Source organism: Pyrus communis, chromosome 7 (assembly GCF_041283825.1).
Source record: "Pyrus communis isolate YQ-2024b chromosome 7, ASM4128382v1, whole genome shotgun sequence".
Taxonomy (NCBI): Eukaryota; Viridiplantae; Streptophyta; class Magnoliopsida; order Rosales; family Rosaceae; genus Pyrus; species Pyrus communis.
This window is the reverse complement of record NC_142571.1, coordinates 22256703-22268951: the sequence shown is the minus strand read 5'-3', so window position 1 is coordinate 22268951 and position 12249 is coordinate 22256703. Positions and strand designations below refer to the sequence as shown.

At 37.4% G+C, this 12249-nt stretch overlaps 1 protein-coding gene across 1 annotated transcript; it reads right to left on the bottom strand.

Annotated features, from left to right (window-relative positions):
* Window positions 1-822: 822 nt before the first annotated feature.
* Window positions 823-4149, bottom strand: LOC137735344 (putative protein S-acyltransferase 15). The gene is made up of 7 exons (XM_068474766.2): window positions 3725-4149; window positions 2679-2759; window positions 2473-2574; window positions 2305-2376; window positions 1550-1648; window positions 1366-1461; window positions 823-1247 (listed from the first exon to the last, which is right to left on the bottom strand). The coding sequence occupies exons 1-7, from the start codon at window positions 3995-3997 to the stop codon at window positions 1152-1154; spliced, it is 819 nt and encodes a 272-aa protein (XP_068330867.1). The 5' UTR covers window positions 3998-4149; the 3' UTR covers window positions 823-1151.
* Between the last annotated feature and the right edge of the window lie 8100 nt (window positions 4150-12249).

Below are 12249 nucleotides of genomic sequence, written 5' to 3'. Positions count from 1 at the left end.
CTTGCCGAACCAACATCACCTCCATCCATCTGAAATCAAAATAACTAAAGCCCCAAAGCTGGATGAAGAATGAGCCACAGCAGGACCCGAAAAGAGAGCCCCAAACTCCTCCACAGAGCACCACAGCAATAGCCGCCACAAATCAAAGGAAGCCAACGAGAAAAAACCCACTAGCAACATTGCCAAACAAAAGCAACCCAAAGGAAGGAGGTGGTGTGAACACCCGAGGCAAAATTCTACTCACTTTTCGGAAGAAGCACGATAAATAATGTTGAAAAAAAAGTGGGAGCCGATCTGGATTCTGGAGTCAAAGAAGGATGAACCCGATCCAGATTGGAGAATTGGGGGGGGGGGGGGGGGTGGGTGGGGGGGTGGTGGTGGTATGGTGGGGAAGAGGGGGAAAAGGTGGAAAGAAGATGAAAGGAAACAAAGGGGAAAAGTGGAAGGAAGGAAGAAATGAGAAAAGTTGGAAAAGGGATTGCAGACAAAGAAAGTAGATGCACAGGGGGTTGAGTGGCAAACAGGCCACTGGTAGGGGAAAACGGAAGATGAAGGAGAAGGAAAGAAAAGGAAAAAAGAGAAAGGAGAAGGGAAGGACTGCCACCGACCTTGGCCATAGCTAGGGTCGGCAGTTGCAGTAAGAACGAAGCCGAGGTCACTTACACACCGGTGAGAAAAGCTCTTAGAAGGAGAGAAGAGGACACTCACACACCGGTGAAACTTTCTCTTTTGATTAAATAAAACTCACCTTGTACTACCGAGATTTTCCAAAACCAGAAAAAAAAAAAAAAAAAAAAAAAAAAAAAAAAAAAAAAAAACCCAAACAAACAATCGTTGTTTCCATTCTGGTAGTATTCCCCAGTTTGTATTTGAAACAAACATCCAGTCTCCATTTCATATGTTCAGTCTACAGTGTTGATCTCTATCCTATGGTGTAAGTCGTAGTACTTGTTTATGCATCTAATGAAGCTGATAACCTAACCCTACGTTTATCAAAAAGACTCCAGTCGCTTCTCCCACTGCGTTGCTCTTTTCCTAGTATCTTTTCATATTAAGAGATGACTATGGCGAACATGCTTCGTATCTTTGTGTTCTGATGAACATGCATGAATTCGGACCACCGAACCTGAATTTGAGCGACATCAGAAAACTCATGAACTATCACGCGGAGTAGGGAAGATGAGTCCATCTTTTAGATGGCCTACTGATGTCGGACATAACCATTTCAGCATACTTGGACCCAAAACCTGATCAAAAGAAAAACGACTAGCAATGTTAGCCTTAGTCACAGATTTTAATAACATATATATTGAAGATACAAAATACACACAGAGGGGGCACAGAAAGAAAGGGATAGATAGAGACCGAAGAGATGTTTTTGTGTACACTAAGATTGTATGGATGTCTGTAACTTTTCCCAGATTTCCCAGCTAACCATGCTGCCCGTATTCCTTCATAATACTGTTACGAGATCCATGTTAGCTCTGTATCAATTATTCACAGAAAGAAAAAAATTGCTCCAGTTTCGATTACGAAATGTCATAGTTACCTCTATAGTTGTCATATTATTGGTTATGAGGTAGATATGCCAACCTAAAAGAGCTCCAAGCATTACCGTCAAGGAAGCCATCACTAGACCAGACATAACCTGAAAAAACCAGTAAAGATGATTGGTGAGGCAACAAAGGCTTTTAAGTTCAAATGACTTCAAATTGCAATAGAACTTCATTAAAAATTCAACTAATTTAGAATAATAAATCTCTTTCTAAGTAATTGACTAAGCTCAAGTTGTTATAAAGATGAAAAATCTGTTGTAAATGACACTCGCCCACGATAATTAACTGGCTGATTAACCTTCTCAGTAGCAATAGTTGCAGTCTATACTAAGTTCCAAATTCAATTCAAAATTTCAGTTGATTTAGTGTTATGGTTCGTTGGCATAACATTTCATAACTGATCGAGTATATCATTGGCCTAATGCAAGTTGTTTTTCAATACGTGGTATCAATTACTAAAATGAACTCGTGTGCATGATTGTTACACTAAGCAACTAGTTCTCCAAATTTCTGTGCACTGTACCAATGCTTCACACTTTTGAAATTTGAGCCACAAAACATCTTTTGTAGTAGAAAGCACTATATCTGCATCCAACTCATTAAGTGTGCATAAAAACAGAAGAAAGAAGAGGCTTAACTAGATTCGTGATCAAACTTACGTACTTAGGAAATTACTCCAAATCAAGAAAACACAAACAGATAAAAATCCTCAGCACCAAAGGAAAAAAGCGAGAGTGTACTAACTCACATAAAAAACCTTGTGGCTATCACTTGCAATGAATTCGAAGTCCTTTTGAGATACACACTTTATAATCATAACCTAAACATGTTGAAACCTTCTGTCAGAATTTGAGGCTGCTTATTATTATAAGATAAAGATTCATAACATGGAAAAGGAAGAACCAGAAAAACTAACTGTAGAGTACAAGCATCCTAGCGTTGCATATAAAGCAAGCATAAAAAATGCCTTGTAGTTCCAGTAACCAACACAGTTATTGATCCACATGCAGTGATGATCCTGCACACAATTTTGGCATGAAAAATGTAAACAAAAAAATCTAATACGTGTGCAAAAGAATCATGAATAATATAACATGGAAATGAGAATGTAATTCAACCTACCATTCTTAAAACACACCTTCTGCAGACCCGGCAATGATGAGTTCTGGGAGGCTTGTATGTAGAACACTTGTCACAGCGAACCTGTCAGAGATCAAGGATCCAAAGTTTCAAAATTAGCTACAGAGACAAGAATCAGCCTTACTAAGGTGCGGCTAGACCCACAACAGGTATGCATAATATAATTGATAATATGAACTCTTCAGAAATTCGTTGAAAGTGGAGAGAGAGAGAGAGAGAGAGATGAAGTACAAATCATTCCAGTGTCACCGATTCAGCTGTTAATGCAACATTTCAATTCCTAAGTTCAGAAAAATTTTCATGCAATTACGGTCTTTGAAGAGTATGTAATGCTACCATAACACCAAGTGCATGGTCCAAGGTTTTATGACTTAATAAACCTCAACCCATCGCTATGTCCTGTGTCTATACTCCTAAGGTTGCAATTGAATACGCTTTACTTTCAGTTTCATTTCACAGGTAACCTAATTATCGACATCTCTATCTCTACTATACTAACAAATATCCACCCTGATGAAACAGGTAAAAGAACTGACTCACGTTTCAACGATCTCCGTCAACCAGCAATGCAATCTACTCAATAGTCCAACTCTCATATTTTCTTTCAGCCTAAACTCAATAATTCACACGAAAAGAAGATGTAAGAGCCAGTGGGGTGAGAATAACAACTTATCTATATTGCCAAGATTCTGAAACTTATTATTTGACTTGCTTTACAAACAATGAATCCACTCAAATGAGCACAGTAGAATGAGTTTACCAGATTAAATTAAACCTTCCACATATCACAAACAACAGTTAATCTAACTAACCCCTACTCGAAACGAGCATCAAAATCATTCATCAAATCCGTAATACATTACTAATTATATACAATCTCAACAACCCATTAACACACCACTCAAAACTTACATTCTACTCAACATCCAAACCAAAGCATTAAAACCAAAAATTCAATTCATTATCTTTACCTCAATTTTCTCACCAACCAAACATACAATACCAAATAAGCGCCCCAAAATGCTTACATTTTTCTTAGATTCTTGATCGGAGACCACACTATGTTCAACATCAGGGACGTAGGAAGCAGGAACGTGACCTGGGTCGATGAGAACACAGCAAAAGAAGGAGAAGAGGCAGAGAGATGCCAAGGAAATGAAAACCAGAGCGTTCAAAGAACCAGCGGAGCTCTTCAATCCAACCCAACCGTCGATGAAGATGAAAACCGTGATGTAACACACAGTACCAATTAACAAAATCACCATAAAGATTGGGATTGACAGGAATCTTTCGAACTTCATCGTGGGTTTTGGGGGAGATGGAATCAATAGAAAAGTTTTCCCTTGTTTTTCTGGGAAGTCTATTTCCCGGGAATTCTGAATCCGAGTAAGGTCAGAGCATTTTCCTTTCTCTTTACATTTATGTTTCTAAATGTACCCAAGAATTTAAAACTAATTCACTTTTGGCCCTGTAGTTTAGTTTTAATTTTGTCCATGTGGTTGCAGTTGTCTTAATCTTTTTGAGATTTCGTTAATGTTAAAGTGCGGCCAGATTGACATGTGGCATTTAGTCAGTGTCCACGTAGGCGCCACGTCATCATATGTATGAACTGTCCTAAAATTTTTACTTCAGGTACCATTATGGTATGAAAAATAAATTGTTGTACCAAATGTTGAAAACCAAGAAACATGAAGATAGTAAACTGAAATTAACCCAAAATAATAATAATACAAACGTTTATATCTTTTTTATTTCTGATTTACCCATCAAGGACGATCTTAGGTATGGTTTGAGGTTAAGGTGATTTAAAAAAAACTGGTATAAAAAAAAGCTGGGGGTCATTTTTGTGTTTGGTAAACTTCCAGCTTCAGCTTTTTTCTCACAGTTTTGGGTAAAAAAAAAGCCAAAAAACAGAAGCAGCAAAATGCAGCTTTGAAAAGCTGGCTTTTCAGCTTCTGCACAAACCTCTAAAACACGGGTGAACAGTGACCCTTTAATGAAAGTTTCTGGCAATCCTACCCTGAGCTCTCTCTTCCGCCTCCACACTCCTCTGTCAAACCCACCACTCTCCCACACCTCTATGCACCCCATCCGCCTTTCCTGCTCCTTCAAACCCACAAAACCCTCTAAACCACCTTCTCTATCCGCCTTAACACTGCCGCCTGCCAGAGACAGAGTCATCGACTTCGAAAAATACAAGGGCAAGATGTTGGGCACCCTCCCTTCAGCCTACCTTAAGTGGGTCTCCAAAAATCTCCACGCTCGCAACTTCAAGGACTGGGCGAAGCTCGCTGACCAGGTCCTTAACAACGCCGTTTACCGGGACTGGATCGAGTAGAAGCCGGTGGAGAACGTCCTGAACGGAAATCGGAGGAAAACAGACCTAGCGTCTGACGTCGTTTCATCCATCGAGCTATAGTGGCTCCAAACCCATCAAGAACCCTAATTTCCCAAAACCTATTTCTCCATTTCACCGATACATACACTCAACTCAAGCTTATGCGGTTGATTTCGAGGATTCCAAGCAGGAGGAAGAAAGAATGCAGAGAGAGAAAGAGTTGAGGTCAGATGGTCTGAGATTGAAGATTTGTGTGTAGGGTTGTCTCAATGGAGGAGAGAGTGTAGAGAGAAAGAAAGAGAGAGAGCTGAGATTTTGCAAGAGAGTTCGAGTGTGTAGAGGGAAAAGAAGACACAAGGATAAGGGAAATGAGGTGTGGGCCCCACAGCCACACAAAATCCTCACATAAAAATAATAATATTAAATAAAATATTATAATAATAATATAGTATTATACCCTTTTTGATCATTTCACACAGTAACAACTGCTTTACATAAAAGTTTACCAAATACTCTGCTGCTTTATTTCACAGCTGCTTATTCTCATAGCACAGCAGAAGTTGTTTTTTTTCAAAGCACAGCAATACCAAACCAGCCCTTAAGGTGGTGATTCTTGAGTCAAATAGTTGGATCAATAGCAAGTCCACGTTCTTTCCTTGGGATCTCCTAAACACTATCAATGCGTTTGTTTTACCAGATTATCCCGTAGTGAAGCATTTGATGTAATGTAAGACTAAGTCACATACTACATTTGTTTTTCCTTTTGTAATTTACTTGAAAAAAAAGAAGATAAATTACATAAAACTACCTCAATTATTGGGCCAGTTACAGTTTCATACCCCCATTTTTAGAAAATTTTAATGTCATACCTCATCTTACAAATTTTTACAATTTCATACCTTCCGTCAGTTTGTCTGTCAATTCTTCCATTAAATAGTGACATGACTTGAGACGGGACCCACACTCTATTAAACATAAAATAAAATATTAAAAAAATAAAAGTGACCTGGTCGAGCTCGGTGATCTGAGAGCGCGAGTGGAAGAAGGGGGATCACGGGTGCGTGGGGGCGAAGGCGGGGCAACGGAGGAGGGGCTGAATTTCTTCTTCTGGGAGAAGAGGGATTTGAAACCCATTTGGATAAAAAAAAAATTAAAAAAAGGGAAACCGAAACCAATTAGAGGAACCAAAATTCGAGATTCAGATTTATGGCTTTTTGAATTTGAAAATTAGGGGAATTTGGGATTTGCTTTTGGTTTTGGGGATTTTATATGACATTGGAGTGAGAAAATGTGTGAGGAGAGGGAAAAGAGAGAGAGAGAGAGTTTGGTTAAGGAGCGGGAAAGATCAGGACCGTTGGTGAGGTTTTGTTTTTTTTTTTTTTTTTTTTTTTGGATAAGGGGTGGGCCCCCATGCAAAAAAAAGTTTATTAAATAATTTTTAATATTTAATTAATTTTTTAATAGAGAGTGGGTCCCATCTCAAGTCACGTCACTATTTAACAGAAGAATTGACAGACAAATTGATGGAAGGTATGAAATTGTGAAAATTCATAAGATGAGGAACGACATTGAAATTGTTTAAAGATGGGGTATGAAATTGTGACTGACCTGATAATTGAGGTAGTTTTATGTAATTTACCCTAAAAAAATAATAAAAAAAACTGAAGGAGGTTTTTGTGGTGATATTAGTAAGTTGAATGGTGTATATTCCACTACATTAACAGTTTAAAGATAATTGAAAAATTCACGGTAAGGTCAATAATGATAGGTTGGAATTGAAGCTCCAACATGACCAGCTAGTAATTTTGCACATTTCCTTTGCGCTGAGCGACGCCGACTATGGAGAAAGGGAGCAGCTGCAGTTGCTTATGTGCGAAGGAAAAAGCCCATAAATTCAACCAGGATGGAGTTAGAGACCTCGGATTTTGAGGTGTTGGAGAAGAAAAACGAGCAAGGGTCTCGGTCAAAGATGGCGAAGGTTTCGTCGATGGAGCCAATGGCTTCTCTGGCTAGAGTAGTTCAAGAAGGGCAGGTGGTGCCTAGGGCCAACAAAGGATTCTCCAAATTCGCAATTACTGGAGCTTTCATCTGTGCCCACGACGGTCGGAAAGATGGAGGCATCTGGGTCTCATCGGAGAAGGAAAATGGCAGAGAAGGGGAGGGAGAGTTGCAATGATGGTGGGCTAGGTGAATATATAAGGAAGCACGAGAGGGATTGCTAAGGATCAATAATCTTGACCTTTTCGGCGGTATTAGGCCATCTTTAACCGACTCGACCAAAAGGCTATAGTTCTAAAAATAACTCGAAATGACATGAAAATCGTCTCCAACTGAGGGCTAGGCCAAAGGGCTCATGGCCCCACTGGGCCAAAAATGGGAAAACAGGCGAACCGGCTGGCCAAAAATAGCCAGCCAATTAGTCCCAGGCTGGCCCAATTGTTTGAATGCAACGACTACCTGGCGTTAGCATAACGCCAACTAGCAACGGCTAGTTGACGTCATGTTGACGCCATGTTACTGTTGCATTTGAATTTATTGTTTTTTTGGACAATTTCTAATTTTTTTTCCCTATAAATACCCAAGCCATTCCTACATCATTTCTCACATAATTTTCACCATTCCATATTATCTTACCTCATTTTATTTCAATTCTTCATATTCTATTCTCTTACCTCTTCCAATAATCTTTCTTTCAATTTTTTTTTCAATAATTTTCAAATGGCCACATCTGCAATAAAGGGTAGGGCTTGGACCCGAAAAGAAGGTGAAGTTCTTTGCAGGGCTTATAGATGGGTCTCGGAAAATAGTGTGAAAGGGAGTTTTCAAACAAGTGAAGGTGTTTGGACTCGTACGTCCAAAAAGTACTATGAGTTCAACGAAGACACCACTCCATCAAATTTTTGAAACCACGAGAGTTGTTCTTCAAGATGGAAAAAACATATTCAATCAAGTTTGAATAAATGGCATCAAGCAGTGGTAAAGGCTAGAAGCATACATGAAAGTAGAGCCAATTACTACGATGAAGTAAGTGTTTTCACTAGTTATTTTAAATATTTAATTATATTACATTTAATTTCATAAATTAATTTCCTTTAATTTTTGTAATTATATTTTCTAGGTACGCCAAGCGGAGGAATTGTATATGAAGGACAACTCGAAACCCTTTAGTCATCACAGTTGTTGGGAAATTTGTAAAGGATAAGTGTTATTTCAAGATCCACCTCAAGAAAGATTTGGTCCTACGCCGATGTTCAGAAATGTTTTCTCAAATGCAGTTGGGGATGAACAAGGATCTCCTACCATTCAAGAAACAAGGGTAGAAAATCTGTCTCTGGGTGAATCTTCCATACCTAGGGTTATGGGATGAAACAAGGCCCGAAAATTGAAGGAAAATGGCAAGGCAAAGGATGATTTAGCCTTTCAACAGGAAATGGCATCCTCATTGCGATTAATGGCAGAGCAAAATGCCTTTGTTGTGGAAGAAATGAACTATAGGCACGAAGAACGGGCAAAACAAATACAAGAAGAGATGGATGATAGGAACGTGCAAAGGAACACTTCATATTACACTCCAATGAGTAAGGTGTATTTTGATAGGAAAAAAAGGAAAATTATGACTCAATGGGAGTTGTTTACATCCGACTATACTCCTACAATGGTGGATGAAGATGATGATTATAGTCTTTAAAATGAAGATGTTGTAATCTTTAATATTAAGTTGTAGTTTTTAAATTTAAGTTGTAGTTTTTAAAATGAACTATGGTAGTTTTTAATTTAAGTAACCATATTAATTCAATTAAAATAATAAATTATGTTTGGCCTATGGCCCTTTGGCCTCCTCGGTTGGAGATGGTTTTTTGTCACAGGGCTATATTTGGTCTATGACCCTTCGGCCCCCTCGGTTAGAGATGGTATAAAATATGGCATGACATTGTTCATCGAAATATAATTTCTTGAAGAGCTATAGGACTAAAGAGAGCCATCTGGCCCTCATTCAGTTGGAGATGGCCTTAGTAGTGACGCCTCTAGTGAAAGTGAGTCCCCCTTAGTCTCATTAAACTAATCCTTGAATAGCGCCAAACAAGGGACTAGGATAATAACTAAACCAATCCTAGTTATTCCTAGCTAAGGAGCCCAAGCAAACAGGGCCTAAAGCAATACTCATTGGTTCCGTAGTTTCAAAACAAAATGGTTCCTAGCTGCTCCTAGCTAAGGAGCCCAAACAAACGAGGCCTAAACCGTTGTATGATGAGGTTTAACTTTTTTGAAAACCAAATGGTTCCTTACTCTCAAAATTTGTTACAGACAAGTAAGGCTTTATTTTATACATGAAAGGATTGACCATCAATGATGGATAGCATAACTGTAAACATGAATTTTATGTGACAAATCAAACAAGAACACATGTACAAAATAAATGTATTGTATTAATGTAAGTTTAGGGTTACAATCTCAGTTTACAATTTGAATCCTCTGGTTTGATATCCGGGGTGAAAAATGTGTGTGTAGGGGGTTGTTGATCTAAGGGTCGCGATAACTGAATCTCGAATTAATGGATGCAGTAAAGGTTTGGCTTGTGGCGATCGAACAATCGATACGTGTAGTGGTGCTTGATGATTGTTCACAAGTTTGACGAAGAATACATAGAGTTTTCTGAGTCTTTTTGAATGTTTGAGTGTTTGGGAATTTGGGAGTTTGGGGGGCTTAAGAGCTTCAGTGTCTGGGTGTGAGAATGATTTTCTGACAATTTTCTTTGTTGGAGCCTTGTATTTATAGACTCTCCAAGTTTTGCCTATGAAAGAACCAAGACTTTATTTGTGTCTTGGACGCTTAGTTTGTGATTTGTGATTTGACTCCATCAATTAACATTTGATTTAATCAGATGAAATCAAATAAATCAATCTTCCTAATTTGGCATTTTTATTTGATTTAAATTTAAACTAATTAATTTGTTTAATCTAAATTAAAATTAAATAATTCATTTCCGCCAATTGTTGACATGTGTTCTCTTGATAACTCGTTCGGTTTTGATCAGTCACATGTCATGTGTACAATTTATGAGACACATAGCACACATCACATAAGCTCTCACATGTCAAGATCTAATGCACTCGTGAACATTCATTTTCACCAAAATTTGCATGCCTACAATAACATCTCAAAGATTTATTCACTGTCCATTTGTCAATTTCTTATAGTTTCTCTCTTTTCACAACAATGTTCGCAAATATAGTCACATACCCAAAAATTTCATTTTACGAATGAGGTTAAAAATCCAGAAAATTGATAGGCTGATCTTATTATGTGCAATGGCAAGAAACGCACTAAATTTTAATTATTCTAAGCAACTAACAGATCAGAAATCCGTTAGAATTTAATAATTTTATATAAAATTAAAAATAAAAATAAAGTTTTGGAAGGCTGCCAATGCAGGCCTCATACAAAATTGTAAACTTGGGCCTAGTTCTGGTCCGACCTCATGAAACCAGAATATATACACAAAGCCTACAAAAATGCATGCCTTTGGAGTTTGGCAACTTCTGTGAACCCAAATTCAACAAGAAAAGGCATTGAAGTGACCAGTTGTGACTTGTGAGAAATTTTCCCTGTCATCTAACTCAAAAGACATGCATTCTCTCATTTTTCTCATCATACTAGTTAATTTGAGTTTGTATTTTTGCATATACTTAAAAGTTTTAAAACCAATGAAGTTATGATCTCAATTATTCAGTCTCATAGTTTCCCATGCTCTTGCAAAGTAACCATAATTAGATGCATGTTTTATTTGTTTCCTATTAAAATTTTCATCGTGTTATGCACAGGCTGACATAGGAAAGTTTTTTTCTTTTGTGGGTAAATTATTACAAATTAGGAGAACCTACAGGATTTTGGAGAAATGTAGAGGGGTCCCCCAGCTCCTTCTGCCACTGATTTTATTTTTCTTGTTAAATGGAAGACCACTGTTTCTGGTGTTCTGAATTTTGCTTTGCAAATGCTGTAAGTTTCATGATGTCTAGCTAGGTCAGTATTTTCAACGGCTTAAGGTATGTCGGGATTGTACAAGTAAAAATCTCCACTGCAAACGTTAAAAAAGCACACAATATTACTATGATAAACTAATTATAGCTAATGTATTCATGTATGATGTACGTATATCAGACATACATTATTTTCAAACTCGGATGCATAGCAAAGTGTATCCGCTTTAGCCATTTCAACTAGAAAATTCTTAATGTTAGAAAGATCAAACTTATCATATATACACATTATTGTTTATAATAACAACGCCTCGTTGATGCATGTAGAGCTTACAAATACAAAATATCACTAGTCGTTATCCATCCACAAGCACCTGCATGTGCAATTTATTTTAGCATTCTTCAACTTATTATCAAGGTCAACTTTAGGATTTTGGGGGCCAATAGTCTCCATGAAAATATAAACAAATAATTTTTCATCAATTGATGTACAAAGTTTAATAATTCACTAGGAAAAAAAACCGAGAGACATTTTCTTCTATTCATTGCCTTTTCTACTTAAAAACATGCAAAACGGTAAAAGCAACTGCGCAGGAGATTTCGTAGAATAAGAGTAGGCAAACTTATAAGGACCAAATATTTTTGAGTGGTCTAAAAAATCAAGGATCCTGTGCGATGGCACAACTGACGCCCCTTTATGGCGGGCCCTCTGTGTGTGTGCAGGCTCGGCCCAGGCCCAGGCCCAATGTGGGCAGGGCGATAGTCTGGGGCACTAAAATTATTAAGGTGATATGTTTATATATATTTTTATAAGAGTATAAAATTATAAAATTTGATTTAGTAATAAAAAAATTTAACTAGAACTGGTGGTTTTGTTGTTTAAAATGATGAGGAGGCCTTAGGTTCAAAACATCACGTGTGCTTATTTACATTCCAATTTTTACAAATTTCTTTTCATAACAGTATAAATTTATAAAATTTGGCTAAATGATCAAGAAATTTAATTAGAAGCAATGGTTTTTGTTGTTTAAAATTAACGAGAGGTCCTAAGTTCGAAATGCCATGTGCATGTTTATTTTTTTCAATTTTTACAAATTTTTGTTTGGTTGTTAATTTATTTACTAGCTAGTAGTTATGTGGGTTGCTATTTTTAAATATCTGTTCCATTTCAAGTCTAATCTTCTGCAAAAAGTAATGCGTAGACATATCCTTAAAGACTCAAAAACATTAATATTTT